We start from the raw sequence: 15,171 nt of genomic DNA, 5'->3' as shown, positions 1-15,171 counted from the left end.
ATACGGCTTTTGAACGTGGATTCATACCAGAAACATTAGCTTCCAAAATTTGGTCGTAAATCTAGAAAAAAATGTCTCCGCTTCGCTTCCTAAGAAAGCGCCGAGTTCTGCATGTTGCTGTATTGTGCCTCTTCGTCCTAGGTTGTTTAGCTACCTTGAAAGTGCTTTCGTCTTCAGAGGAAGAAACAAAGTCAAAGCCCAAGTTATTGAATCAACTTGAACGCGACGTGAGAGTAAAAGGAAATGATGATGCATTGTCTTTGGAAGCCGATCACGATGCCGAAGAAGTTGAACACAAGGAAATCAGACAGAACAAGCAGATTGATTATAACGAGATACACGAAGAAACAAAGCCTGCACTCACTTCTCCAAACGAAGAAGATTCTTCATTACCAGAACCAAACTACAACATCCACATTTTTTACTATGCATGGTACGGAAATCCAGAGCACGATGGAAAATACGTTCACTGGAATCACCAATTCCTTTCTCATTGGGACCCAAATGTGGCTAAAAACTATAAGAAAGGATCCCACTCTCCTCCAGATGACATTGGAGCTAATTTTTACCCTGCACTAGGCCCCTATAGCTCCAAGGATCCTGAGGTCATCGATGAACACATGAGGGAAATGAGAACTGCAGGGGTGGGGGTGGTTGTTCTCTCATGGTACCCCCCAGGGAAGGCAGATAATGAGGGGATTCCCAGTGATAGTTTGGTACCCACCCTCTTAAATGCCGCAGCTAAATACAGGCTTAAAATAACATTGCATGTTGAACCTTACAAGGGAAGAGATGACCAAACACTTCACGATGATGTCAAATATATTATAGACACTTATGGCAAACACGAGGCATTTTATAAGTACAAGACAGCTGACGGCAGAACCTTACCTATGTTGTATATTTACGACTCTTACCAGACCCCAGCGGAAGCTTGGGCACAGTTGATGACAACTGGTGGGTCACACTCAGTGCGTAACACGCCATATGACTGCATATTTATTGCTCTGATGGTAGAAATGAACCACAGAAGGTACATCGACGTTGGTGGGTTTGATGGTTTCTACACATACTTTGCCACTGATAAGTTTACTTATGGTTCAACATGGAGATTTTGGCCACAACTCAAATCTATAGCTGAGCAAACCAACAGTTTATTTATTCCAAGTGTTGGACCAGGGTATATTGACACTGGAGTGCGGCCATGGAATGGCGCTAACACACGTTTAAGAGACAATGGAAATTACTACAGAAATAGCTGGAAAGCAGCCTTACAAACCAGTCCCCATATTATATCAATAACTTCATTTAATGAATGGCATGAAGGAACACAAATAGAAAAAGCTATTCCAAAATCTTCCACAGGACTGTTATATAAAGATTACAGTCCCAATCCACCTGACTTTTATCTCAAATTGACTAAAGAATATGTAGAAAAGTTCGCTGCAATACACAAATGAAGTTTTTAGTATAATAAGTGTTGTTTTCTGTAGTTACTTGACTGGCTCAAATCGCAGACGTCTGACAGTTATTTAACATTTAATTCAACGTGGAGCTTACTAAAGGTCAGCCTCCTATGCAGACGATCTTTGGGCTCATCACGCGTTAGAAGAAACATGTGATGAGCCCAAAGAATGTCTGCGTAGTAGGCTTACCCAAGGTGATTTACAACTAAGGACTTTTCTGTGACAAGACTGTGACATAGGCAAATAGGACAAACTTTGTCCATGCCAGACAAGTAATTTTTAATCAGGGTAAATTAAATTTGCTAATTATATTGAAGACAACGTCCTTGCCAAAACATTGTGCTCAAAATTTCAGTTGCCCTGGAAGCTTCGCCTCTTAGCCAACTGTTCATATTTTGGACAACCTTTACAAAAATGTCAGCGTATTATTACTCAGTTGTAAGGGACACAAAGAAACAAAACCATACAACTCCCTGCAAAGATATCACAGCTTTTCAGGGCAAACTGATGGTGCAAACATTTTTATTTTATTTTTAAAGCAAGTAAACTATTGTACACTTGATGAAACTATTGGACTGGGAGGGAGCATTAACAATAACTGGCATTTCCAATCCATAGCTACTTTCAAGCTTTAATTCAAGAAAATGGGTCACTGTGCCATCACCACTTCTGTTGACCCCAAGGCCAGATAAGATGGAATCCACCAGGCCTTCGAGTATTAAGGTCATTGCCCTGTATTGCATTGCGCATCCTTACTGCACAGAATTTTATGCGTAATAAGCACGTGCGAGCGCGCACATAAACAAAATGGCGGCTTTTTTCTATGTGTCTTAGTCCGCGAGAGAAGTAAATTGTCGCTTTCTCGTAAACGAGTCTGGTGACCTATCAATTTTTTCTCATATTTTGGGTGTAGCGATCAAATTCTTTCTGTAAAATGAAAACAGATAAATTCTTGTGTTCGAAAAATAAATTATCGCTAAAAACGTGTACTTTGCTAGTACTCGTAGAGGAATTTTAAAGAATTTATATGGAATTCCGAATATACAAGGTCTTCCTGCTCCTAAACGAATCTGGTGACCCCCCTTTTTTATTTCAAAATATAAGTTCCCTTAAAGTAGTAAACCAATAGGCAAAGTTTGGTTAAAAAATTGTGTTCAGTTCTATTTCAGGGCAATGACCTTAATTGGACAAAATTATGTACCAAAAATATTTACATCTTATTACAAATTTCTGTGTTACTGTTTCAATTATCTGATCAAAAGAAATCAATTGTAACAACACTAAACATCTAAAACAAATTTCAAAGTTCCACTCAATTCAACTACAAAATAGCTACATGCAAAATTTTACAGATAGTTTACATGGTTCTTGCAAACTTTGAAATTCATTTTCTCAGGCTCTGATAAGAACTTGTTGTTGGTGTTATCACAGATAATTAATATCTTTAGCTTTTAAAAGGGTAGAAAATAACGCAATAGGATTTAAATAATTCTGGTACTCGATTTTTGTCCAACTAAAATAAGTATTACTGGATTTCCTCATGGATACTGTCTCAGATCTAGACTAATCCAGGATTACCACAAACTCTGAATTCAATTTTATGAGTTCATGTGAATACTGTTGTCAGTTCTTACAAAATATGTATGTTGATATAAGTTAACTATTAATCACAGATTTAACATTAATTGGCCCAGGGCTCCAAATATCCTTGATCTTGCTTTTCATCAGGTCATGAAAATGCCCATGGGTGACCATACACAGGAGAGGTTAAAAATTATGCAAATTAAAGAGCTTGCTATTTTCTTTGCTTTTTTTACAGAAAACCTGTTCATTTGCTATATACTTATCCTCTTACCCAAGGGTTAGTTGAATTTATCTGTAAACAGTTTCTTCCAATGTGACAAAAACATTGCAGTGTGTTCAATTGTTGGCATTCATCAACACCTAGTATGTTCTTTTAGCATTTGTTTGGAGCATTTTTTTCATCACATATTTTCTGCAAAGTATACATTCTGAAGCCAAATCATCACTTAAAAATAACAAGTATCTGTACTGATGTTACTGATTTGTTTTAATTAGCTAGTTAAAGAATAAATTGCTGTAACAGCATCTTTGAATAATTAACAACTATTCACCAAAGTGGAGGTGGCTAGTCATGGATATACTCAAACACTGTATATCAAACAGTGAGTTAAAACAGCCCAAAAGGATGATTTTTGACTAGTTTATTCTGTTAAAGTGTACAGTTTTCGCATGCGAGTTGCTCAGAGGTGAATAGCAAAGGATATTCCGAGTTTGAGTAGACAATCAGCGCGCCCCAAAAACGCTATTCACTGTTTGAGTATATACTAATCGCCTATACAGCTGCTGTAGCAACTGATTTACCAAAATAATACCCAATACAGAACTCTGATTTGGCACACTTTTTAATTTAAATGTGTGGGTTTTTAGCAACAGAAATCAATCTTATTATAATTTCAAGAATTAATTTAACATGGAGATCAAAAATCAATATGACATGCATGGTATTCCATCATGTAAGACACTATGGTCAAGGAATACCATTTATATTTTGCTCGATTGACAAAATTGAGAAATCCTTGACACACTCCCTTTGCCTTGGGTTTTCTTGTAAACCAGGGACAATAGTAGGTCACTAACAAAACTGTTCTTAAAGTCAAAGGTTAATTATTTCCAGTCAGAATATTATAAAACCAACACTAAGCGGGACACGGATCAGACTTTGTTCATATGCAAGGTCACAGGTCACATTATAAACACCGTAAATTATGTGAGACTACAAACTGTCACAAAAAACAAAGAATCTACATTTACTTATAGTTCTGGACCTGCCATGTGGCTTAAGACAAAAATATTATTAACACTAATGCTTTCATGCTTATAATATTTAGGTAAACATTTTCTTTTTAAGTAATCTGCTGTGAAAAGTTGTTGATATCTTTTAGTAAAGATTCCCATTACTCTTTCTTTATGCTGGCATGCATTTGATAATTATAATTTGTGAGAACTGTCTTTACTAACTCAACATTATGTCGTTAGCTGCTAATAACACTGAAAAATATTAAAGATCTATTGTTTTTTTTGAAAACATGCTTTATGTAAAGAGTTGCTCTTTGCAACACAGCACATCTATAAAATATGATACAATAGGGTTTAACAAGTGTTTCTTTGCAGAGAAATGCTATCAAAGCAAATTTCTTTTCTTTAGTCTGGGTCACTCCTTCTGTATTGTGTCATTGTCTCTTTATATCTGTAAAACAGAAATCAAAAGCAGTTAGTCAAACATTCATAATCGCAATCAAAAAAAATAATTAATTATTGGCTCCATTAGGTCTGCAGTAATGGTTGTAACTATCCCTTAAGCCAGGCCAAATGAGGATAAGAAAGAGTTCAAATTCTTGCTCTTGTTTGGCCTGAAACTCTCTGCATGCTCATCGGCTCTTGTGCACTCTCATCGACTTTGGATGTGTTCAAATGTTTTATAAGAGTCCCAGAGAGTTTTCTCTTGTTTGACCCAAGTTGATGATAGTCGATGAGAGTTAACGAAAACTATCATCAACTCTCATCCTCATTTGGCCCAGGCTTTAGTTTCAATCTCACACCTGAAATACATGATTGTAGTGATACCCCTTTTAATGATTAGCATACATTTCTTAGGTCCTGCTCCATATACCAAATTTCTCTTCCAACTTATTGTAAGATCGTTGAAAACAAGAAATTACATAAATAAGACCTCATTGTGGCAAATATTTGTCTTGCAACTTAAAAAATTTGCTAAATATGTTTGTTCAGTCCACCTATATTAATATGAACTATGTAGGGATGTAGCTAAGAAATCACTAAGCCGGCTCATCAACAAGCCCAGCTGGCTTTTCTGGCCTTGTTTTCTTTGTTTTCATGTGAAATTTCAGCTGGATTTAAGTATTATTTTAGCCATTTAAATTTGGCCGTGCAGCCGGCCCAAAGCGGCATCAAGAGTGGGCGGGCGGGTGAGGGTGGGCGAGGAGAGCGTATGATAAAATCTTGCAATCACAGAAGAAAAAACAGGGTTTGAATCTGATTTTCAAGAAACTTACTGCATCAATATCAGCATCCTCTTCTCCACCGTCATCAATATCATTAAACTCGATGTCCTCTTCTTCTCCTTCACCCGTCATCATAACATTATCATTGATCTTGGCTGTAAAAGGAAACAAAAGAAAAACATAGATTACAATAACATAACTGTTGCTTCAGATGCTTTCTTAAACTGACTATGTCAGCACAGCTTGCTCTTATTCTATAAAAGATTATTCTGTGCTTTGAAAAGGAAAAACTATTATTTAGGAGTTGCTGATAGCAAGTAAAGTGCTGCGAAGTGAGTTATAAGAATAATAATTATAATAGTAGGAACGGAACGGAAGGTCATAGGAATGTTTCGGATTTTCAGATGTGAAAGATATGATTTTTCTCAGCGAGTGAAATGCTGGTAATTCACTTACTTTATATCTATAAGTATTCTCACCAAATGTTAATTAGCCTACAAGCGTGCAGGTGCACGTGCAATTCGATCGCAAAGCCATCAGAAACACCAATTTATGACGTCAAAAAGCTCAAAGCTCGTTCCATTCCAGCGCGCGGTCATTATGAAAATGTTTTCGTGGAGCCTTTGCAAATCTTCGTAGTTTTTGCTGTATATATTTCGCGCTTAAGGCTCAAAAAGTAAATTTTTTTCTTAAATTAACTTAGTAATGAATAATTTTAGTGTTTGGTTGCAAAAAGAATTTCGAAATTTCGGCTCATTTGACCTTTAAATTACCGGTATAAATTGAGTAAGTTTCGCTTTCGTGTTTGACAACAACTTGGCTTTACTTGATCTTGCATATTTATAGCTTTTTCTGCACTTTGACTGACTATAACAAGAGAAAGCGACATGTTGGGATTAAACACGCTCGGAAGTCGTTTCTCGAAGAGTATTGCACAGATCGAATCGAGAAGTTTTTTAAAGTGCAGTGCGGCCCAAGTTTTTGCTTCCTATTTGTTATAAATTTAGCCCTGAAAATGTCAGGGAAAAAGGTACTGAACAGAAGCGCAAGCGGCAGCGCTTTAAAATTTAACTTCTTGCTCTTTAGCAAAAAGGACATCGCAAACGCAGCTTCCACATTTTACATGCCGCTGATCATACGTACTGCATGTACTCAAAATCATCGCCAGCGAAAAAGTCAAATCGAGTGTGTCGCCTATATAAAGCGCCCAGGCCCCGCGCGGACAGTCAAAAATAGTTCTGCTGCTACGCTAAGGCTTCGCAGCAAATAGTACCCCTCACCAATGTGTGGTTTGATTAACCTCCCTTACATCATTTGTATTTTTTCCCTCTGGTGAGAGCAACATGTAAAGCTACAATTCAGGGCTGTACCTCATATATTTGGGAATTAAGACATTTTTAAATATTTTCCATACATTTGTATTACATGTAGCACAGGCAGGAAAAATTTCATGATATAAGAACTGGCCAGTAAATGAGAAACAAGTTATTGACACAGTTTCCCCCTTTTGATAATCAAAGTAGGATCTCGATTTCTCAAACCCCCAAGGGAAACAAAAATTGGTTCAAGAACTTTATCGTGGGCATTGTAGTGTTTGACTGAATGAAGCAATTCCAAGGGAAACAACTTTTGGTTTAGTTTTTGGGAGGTTTGAGTAATCGACAGTTTGAGAAATCAGAATCAGTGAGAAATCAGACAATCAAACTTAATTTTTCTTTAACATAGTTAGAAAACATTGAATGACTAAGCTAATACCGTTTTCTGGTAGCTCGCCATAAGCTTTCAAGCTCCTTGCTTCATCAGGATTGTAACGCAAAATGACATCTGCCTTGTTGTCCTTTGGATGATAACCAGTAGGTAAATAATATAAAATATTGATAACTGCACTGATTGTTCCTGGTAATGTTGGTAATCTTGCTAACTTGATGTGCTGCTAGTTATTTGTTTTTATTTTAAGCTTTGAAAATCAACTTTGATTATCCACTATACTTAATCTGTGATAAAAAATAGAGATTTCAGGTTCATAAGGTTAGAGGTTTCATGTTTGCAAAGATATCAAATGAATCAATTGAAATTACATGTGTATGAAAAAGGAAGAACACCAATACCTGGTAGTCACGAAGTCCCAGGAGGATGATATCACCAGCATTGATCCAGACCTGTAAGATAACATTATACTCGTCAAAAATCAGTACTAAGCACTGTTGTAATCAGAGGTCAAAAAGCCAGATGATGATGACAGTAGATGGGGGCTAAAATCCGTGGGAGCTTATAATTGGATGTATTTTTTTGGTTTCCGGGTAGATGGGCCTATAACCGGGGGGCTTATAAGCGGGAAGGCCTATAACCGGAATTTTACATTATTCCATATTTAATACTTCAGCCCCTGGATTATGCTTAAAAGAATTAGACTGATCGCTCACACTTTCAATCAGCTTTCAAATTACAAAAAAAAATCAGCTTTCATTGCGGAGCTTTCATTGCAGTAGCTCAAGTTTGAAGCTTGCAGTGAAAAAATTAAAGTTTGCAGTCTGATAATTATTAATACAGGTATAACCAGTTAGTATAAAAAAATAATGTGTACTGTGTGCACATATGCATGTACATCTGTTGAACAGTGGAAAAAAATCAATTATCAAATACTTTTATTGGTGCTAAGAACGGTATCTTGAAGAGTCAAAATCAACACTTCTACTTATCAAGAACCCTGTGAATAAATAAAAGTTGGATGATTTAAGCTTAGATATTCAAAGAAATAATATTATATACGTGCACAGCACAGAATCATGAAATTAAGCTTAAGTGAATGTATTAAAATATTCTTAAAATACAATAGAAACTTTTATACACCTAAATAAGTTTTACTGCTAACTGATATCAAAACAACATCAAATAAACAAACTGAGAAGTTAGTTAAACGCCATAACGAACATTTGAGCATAAATGACAAACCTTTTTCCGAAGTTTTCCGCGAATATGACAAAGTCGTTTGGCGCCGTCGAAACACAGTGCTTCTAATCTTCCGTTTCCCAACATCTTGGTGACTTGAGCATATTCTTTAAAGAAGAATCGAGAGAAGACAACAGTTAGAATTGTAAAGATTTCAAAATTGTGGAAGGAAGAAAAAAAAGCTAAAAACCTTGTCCGTCTTCTTTGAACACGAGTTCTCGTTTCTCCGACTCGTTTTCGTTCTTTCCTCTTCGTCGATTTTTACCTCCCTTTCCTGAAGAAAAATAAAGCGAAAATTGGTTTTTACATGATAATTAACAACATAATAATCTATTTCGCTTCAAACCTTTGTTCTTCGGCATTCTGAAATTGAGTTAAAGTTTTTTTTCTTCACGAAAACTATCCCGCGTTCTCGTCGCAGCGATAAAATGGCGTCGACTGAATCTGCTGTTCTTCGAGTCAGCGGTAACTTATGACGAAAATATACATCTTCGTTGTGCAATCGTTTCCATCCTTCGCCAGGTATTCGTCAGGCTTCGTATCATAGTCGGAAGTTTTTCGTGGATGATCCGGAAAGGCGCGTTAATACACGCACGTGCAATCAAAATGGCCAAAAGCTCTCAACGTAAACATACTCATCGTTATTTTGAGAATTAACTTGTAACGTTTGCAAAAATTACAAACCTAGAAGTTGTAGGGCGGTTTGTTCCTAGTTGTCTCTTCTTAGTTGACGGCCTTGACGGCGGGCCGGCCGGCCAGGCCTGGTTAGTAGAGATCTGAAGTGGGGATATATTATAAAAAAGCTGACTTGATGAATTTTTTAACGTTTGAGCTTTTTCAAGCGCTTTATCGCTTACGACAACTTGCAGGCTGAACAAGATAGGTCGGGGCCAGACACGCTAACGCTTCAGCAGCAGTACCTACGCATTTTAATCTACCTGAGGCTAGAGAGGCCTACCTGATACACAGAGGCCAAACACTTGCGCCTAATGGTATTAACATTGACAATTTCATCATTTTTGGTTTTTTCAATTTTATTATTATTATTATATATCTTGTCACCGTATATCTTTATATAGCCTGTATTAGTTAAACATTAACCAACACTGTATTATCCAAATTCAAATTTTAGAGCCGTTATTTTCCTTATATTATAGTACTGGCCCTGAAGAAGACTAGCTCTGCTAGTTGAAATATTGGCCAATAAATCTTGCCCTCCTGCCGTTGTACCAGCCTTGCAATCAATTTGGTTTTATAAGAATTAGACTCGGTGAGTCATTGGAACTCTTTTGACTTTGGCTCCAGACCTCTCGCTCTCGTTCGAAGAGCGTGCGCGTTCGCGAAAGATACGACTGTTTTGCAGTCTAGTAACAAATTAATATGGCGGTCTTCGCACAGCAAGACGAGTCAAATTCTGTTATTGCTTTGGATCAGAAACTGCGTTAGATAGTTCTTAAGGATACCAGTGAGTCTGGCGAGGCCTTGGCTCCTCGGGCTTGGCTTGTCGTTTCCAGCAACTTGATTTATTATTCATGAAAAGAAATCCTGCGCTTCAGTCCGCTGAATTAAGTATACCAGTATTGGGCCTCGCCTCCTCCCATATGACTGTCATATCATGAATTCTATGTCAGGTCTTTTTGGTGCTTTGTTGTCTTATTTTCGCGGGAACTTAATTTCGCGAAAATGAAACGGGCATATTTCGCGGAACTTAAATTTCGCGATTTGGCCAAAAAAAAAACATTTAAAGGAACTAAATTCCGCGAAAATTGTCAAAATACTGGTCTGCATAAACAAACAGTAAGTTTCAAAATTGACACAACTGATTTTAATTTTCCACAGCAATAGTTTCCAATTGCAATGGCACTGAACAAAACCACTGATAACAAAAAAAACAAGACTTAAAACAGTTCGACATGTTCTTTTGTAACAAACTGAAAGTAGAGCTAGTTTGACGACTGTACCAAGATAATAATGTAGTAAACTGACGGCAACGTTGATTAATTATAATGAATTCGGGTATTAAGGGTATTAAAGTTCGCGTCGTTATTTTTCGCGAGAACCTTTTAATTTCGCGATTTTCAAGAAAATGGGAAAAATGAAGTCTTGCGAAAATAAGTAACAATAAGGTATTCGCTCATAAAACGTTTTTGTTTGTAATTTTAAACATTTTTATTTCACGAGAGCGTTTTAACGAGCTACGGCTCTTAACTCTTCGTGGATTTCCCTAGAAAAGACTGACTCGTGTCCAATTGTTAATTACTAATGGGCTCCTGTTCATGCTTAAATAAGGCTCCAGTTTAATTTTGGCTGTATGAAGTACACTACTTTGTGCCTGGCTGGAGACGGATTTTTCTTGGTACAATTCGTTCCTTCTGACCGACCGGAGTTCCGATCATCAGCTTGCATCGATTTTAACTTGCTTCATCCTTCAATCTTACCTACGTTGGATTGCGTGACGAGGGCAACAAAAAAAAAAAAATACTCAGTGTAAGAGCAACTTTACAGAAAATACGCTTAAAACTAGCAATTGTATCTATCAAGGGGGCACAGCTACCCTGAGTACAAGAGTAGTTTTCAAACGAGCGTCGGAATACTACGCAGACGCGATAAAAAAAGACGACCGAGCTCAGTACCAGTAAGGCATAGCAAGAAAACGGCTTTTTCAGTCGTTACTTGGGACGTTAGTCATCCTGATCAGAATGCGATTACATTTACTCAGTTTCTTAAATAGTCAAAATAAAAACAAAAGGGAACAAAACAGAAAGGTTCGAAAAACAAACTGAATTAAGCAGTACTGTCAAATCAGTTAGTAGAGGGAGACCTTGTCCTTTGAAGTTTGCCGGTTTTCCCAACCAGTCTCCCTCTACTAAGACTACTAAATATGGTCAAATCAAAGTGTCTACGTTTGTAAAAGAGCATTTACAGCTGCAAAAAGCCCAAAAAGGAGCGCGATTAAGTTACACGATATGAAGCGCTTAAAAGTTGAGCGATTTGCGCCATCGCAAGCGGGGGTCACTCCTTCAGACGCAAAGCAAATGTTATAGCTGGAACAGTAGACATTTCGGCGTCTTATTTGTTTCTTCGCTCTTTAACGTTTGAGAATGAATTTCATCTGACGGAACGGCCTCCCTGATGTTTTAAATCGCTCTAAACGCCTCAAAACACACCAAAACTCAGGTTCAGGTATTTGTCACAGCTATGTAAAAAGTGTGGGCGACCTCTACAAACACTTCTGTTTTCTCAGGCCACTCAACGGAGTTGCAAAACATTTTTATTTTGCATTATAATATGGAAATTAGTTTTATTTGCTCACATGTTCATTTTCATGTAAATTTTCTTAGTTTGGAAATGAACAAAAGGCGACTTGGCAAATATGTAACCAGGGTCATGTTTAAACAGTTTCTCAATTTACCCGCAAATTTTCATGATAAGATCTGAATTAGATGAGTGCGTAGCCGCTTCTATTCAGAAAACGATAAAAATATCAGATTTGCGTTCTGTCGAAAGTATAAATTGAAGGAATAATTCTGCGTTCTCTCTTGTGACCCTCTTTGTTCATTTGTTTTGGTGACATCACTCGTAATTTAATACTGAATTCTTTCTGACAGCTTCGAAGCGGAAGCAGAAGATTAAATTCAGTTGTTCTTAAGTTTCTCGCAACCATTAAATACGTCTGGGTTTTCTTCTGGTGATCTGTCTGTGGGAAATTCAAACCAATTTTCCCCATAAAGCGACACCAACTCCGCTTTCCAATTGTTCTGGACATTAAACGGAAACCCTTCGAATGTCATTCGCTTCAAAGGGTATACTGAACTTCCTACATCAGGCAAAACGAAGATATCTATCATCAGACCGTCGTGCCATTTACAACCATAATAAATACAATATCTATAACAGCTATTTCTATCTCTGAGTCTTGGGTTCCACGTTGCTTGGTATATGCCAACTATTTTATGGTTGTCGAAACCACTCGCGTCATTCGGTTTCAACGCGGGGTCACTTTTCGAGTTCTGAAAGAAAATATCTTCTGGAAACTCCTTGGCTGCAACTTGGAAAAATTTCACGTAGTCGTCTAAAGGCATTTCAATATCAGCATCCCCGTCCCAGGGAATAAATCCATGATGTCTCGCAGCGCCGAGAAGAGTCCCACGGGCAAGCCAATAGTTGATCTTGTGTTTCTGAGCGAGAAGGTCGAAGATGCGTAGCATTCGTGTCAACACGAGCTGTGCCCGTCGAATAGTTGTTCGTGCGCTGTTACGAATGTCCGGGCAGTTGAATTTTCCCTTGATTAAGTCGCAACTTCCTCCAAGTTCTATATATAGCTTGGGGCACATTTTACCCCATGGGAGTGTAACATTGCAGTGTTTATACGTACGTTTTGGATTAACATAATCATGCTTCGGGCTGGTGGTCACAGTAGTCACCGCTGTGGTTGGCAAATGTTTCGACTTCAAGAGTGATGCTGAGTCGATTTGGAAGACAATAGTCACCAGAAAAATTGCCGCGGTCACCACTGAACTAAACAAGAGTAATGCGGCAGCTTTCTTCATGGCTGCCGAACCATTTGTGCCAAAGAGTTTCTTTTCTCTTGAACAGTCTTCTAGCTGCTGTAACACATTTGCGGGAATGAGCGTTGCGTGACACTGCCCACGTGCCTTGTATTTATAAATACCTAACCAGTAGTTGACTCGTAGTTTGCGTCAAAAAAGGAAGGAATTCAAGGAAAGCGTTAAGGGGCGATAACTTGGGATATATCCCTTTAAAAAGGTCGTTTTGCGCCGATGCCAGCTGCCCAATGGTCAAGCACTTGGCTAAATATTTATAAAACAAAGTTGCTATGGTTTTAACTCTTTTCTTTCGGTATTCCTTCTGTACACATGGCATAAAATGATATTTTAATAAAGGATAACTTCAAATAAGTTGCTAATTGTTAAAACACCCAACTAAAGGCATAGGGGGCGAATTAAAATGAATTTGCCTCCTGAAACCGAGATTGAGTGTCCGTTGTCCGAATTAGCGAGGGTCCGTATTAAGGAGAGGTTCGATTGTATTATGTCGTGTGTGCGTTTTTCTTTTGCATCAATTGACTGAGATCTGATGTCAGAAAAAAGGCACACTTTTTTGTAAATGATTGATCTGTTTTAACACGTTTAGCTCGGGAAGGTAAAAAAAGATCGACCCGAAATGTGAACAGTGATTACTTCCAAAGTGACGAAAACCTCAAAATAATAGTTGTGTAATGAAGAAAAACAAAAAAAAGAGTAATAAAAACGCGAAAATAACCAAGAATGGTTTCGACTGAGGAAGATTAAGACGGATTACGAACGACAAACTTGAAAACAATTGCCAGTTTTTTCAAGATGGGTTGTCCATGTCGTAACTCCTTTAAACCTGTTATTTGGAATATATTCCTTTGTCAGATATTCATAAAAGAAGTGCTTTCGTTGCCATGGTTCAAATTCTTTTTTTTCGGTATTTTATTTTTTTATTAAAAATTAGCCATGGTACCTTATTGTTACTTATTTTCGCGGGAACTTAATTTCGTGAAAATGGAACGGGCATATTTCGCGGGACTTAAATTTTGCGATTTGGACAAAAAAAGTTCGATAAAAGGAACTAAATTTCGCGAAAATTGCTAAAATACTGGTCTACATGAACAAACATTAAATCTCAAAATTGACACAACTGATTTTAATTTTCCACAGCAATTGTTTCCAATGACACTGAACAAAACCATAATTTATAACAAAACAAGCTTAAAACAGTTTGACGTGTTCCTGTGTTACAAAGTAGTGCTTTTGACTTCTGTACCGAGATTATTAGGCTCCCAGCTTTCGTACGAACCCCAACAAAAAGTTATTACAAAGCTTGTTTTCAGTCATTCTTTGCTTCGTTTTGCCGTTTGTGTTTCGGTATTCAATTGCTCTAAGGAACATCGACAGCATCCGTGGCGAGCTCCTCAGATTTGTGGTCCCGCGTGGTAAAATGGTACAAGAAAACAAAACCTGGTGCCGACTAGTGCTGAGAGGCTTAAGCCAAATATTTGGGATGATGAAACAAAACGGGTGTGGTCCAGAATTCCTCTATCTCCTGAGACGAACTTCTCCGAATTGTACGGGGTGTGCTACAAGGGCAAATTGAGGTAGGTTTGTTGCAGGACTCTACAATACTGTTGTTTCTTTTGACGACGACGCTCTCAAACTTTGAGTAGAATGAACTTTTGGCATAATAGGCGACTGGAGGTGGCAGGGAACGAAGGGATCCTCCTCAAGTGCTAAGTCACTAAATGGGACACTAGGTGTTAAAGTCTATCAGACTAGAATGCTGCAGAGGACGTTTCAGTCATGACAGTTGTAAGAATATCAATCCGAGATCGTAGCAGCATAAAATAGGCCACTTCAGAGTTACCCTTTGCCTCTGTTCCAAAACGAGTCTACGTGCGAAACCATTCATATGAAAATGAGTTTTACCTACAGGTCCATTTTAATGCAAATCAAACTCATTGTCATTTGAATGGTTTTGCACTTAGACTCGTTTTGAAACAGAGGCAAAGATTAACTTGGAAATGGCCTCTTTCACTTGTAGGGAAACAATAGTGATTTCGAGTTACGGGGAACGTCCTGTCTTCCAGTAGCCTGTTCCAGGCGTTCGGTTAGTGGGTAGAATAGTGAGTGACAGATGAAAATGTCGAGCCCCTGTTGTCCCTATTT

At 37.8% G+C, this 15,171-nt stretch overlaps 3 protein-coding genes across 3 annotated transcripts; 1 reads left to right on the top strand and 2 right to left on the bottom strand.

Annotated features, from left to right (window-relative positions):
- The first annotated feature begins 44 nt into the window (after positions 1-44).
- LOC144658581 (glycoprotein endo-alpha-1,2-mannosidase-like protein) lies at positions 45-1,468 on the top strand. Its single transcript, XM_078519024.1, has one exon. The coding sequence runs from the start codon at positions 72-74 to the stop codon at positions 1,458-1,460; it is 1,389 nt and encodes a 462-aa protein (XP_078375150.1). The 5' UTR covers positions 45-71; the 3' UTR covers positions 1,461-1,468.
- A 503-nt stretch (positions 1,469-1,971) lies between these two features.
- Positions 1,972-8,947, bottom strand: LOC144658619 (eukaryotic translation initiation factor 1A, Y-chromosomal-like). The gene is made up of 7 exons (XM_078519079.1): positions 8,808-8,947; positions 8,652-8,735; positions 8,465-8,568; positions 7,621-7,671; positions 7,268-7,349; positions 5,564-5,667; positions 1,972-4,737 (listed from the first exon to the last, which is right to left on the bottom strand). Exons 1-7 carry the CDS (start codon positions 8,821-8,823, stop codon positions 4,732-4,734), a joined length of 447 nt encoding a protein of 148 aa, XP_078375205.1. The 5' UTR covers positions 8,824-8,947; the 3' UTR covers positions 1,972-4,731.
- A 2,737-nt stretch (positions 8,948-11,684) lies between these two features.
- On the bottom strand, positions 11,685-13,125 carry LOC144656229 (uncharacterized). Its single transcript, XM_078516467.1, has one exon. It carries the CDS (start codon positions 13,009-13,011, stop codon positions 12,097-12,099), a length of 915 nt encoding a protein of 304 aa, XP_078372593.1. The 5' UTR covers positions 13,012-13,125; the 3' UTR covers positions 11,685-12,096.
- Positions 13,126-15,171: the final 2,046 nt, after the last annotated feature.

This window comes from Oculina patagonica, chromosome 6 (genome assembly GCF_052425735.1).
Source record: "Oculina patagonica isolate OP01 chromosome 6, crgOcupat, whole genome shotgun sequence".
In the NCBI taxonomy this organism is placed as follows: domain Eukaryota; kingdom Metazoa; phylum Cnidaria; class Anthozoa; order Scleractinia; family Oculinidae; genus Oculina; species Oculina patagonica.
The sequence above is the reverse complement of the archived record's forward strand: the minus strand, read 5'-3'. Positions and strand labels throughout refer to the sequence as shown.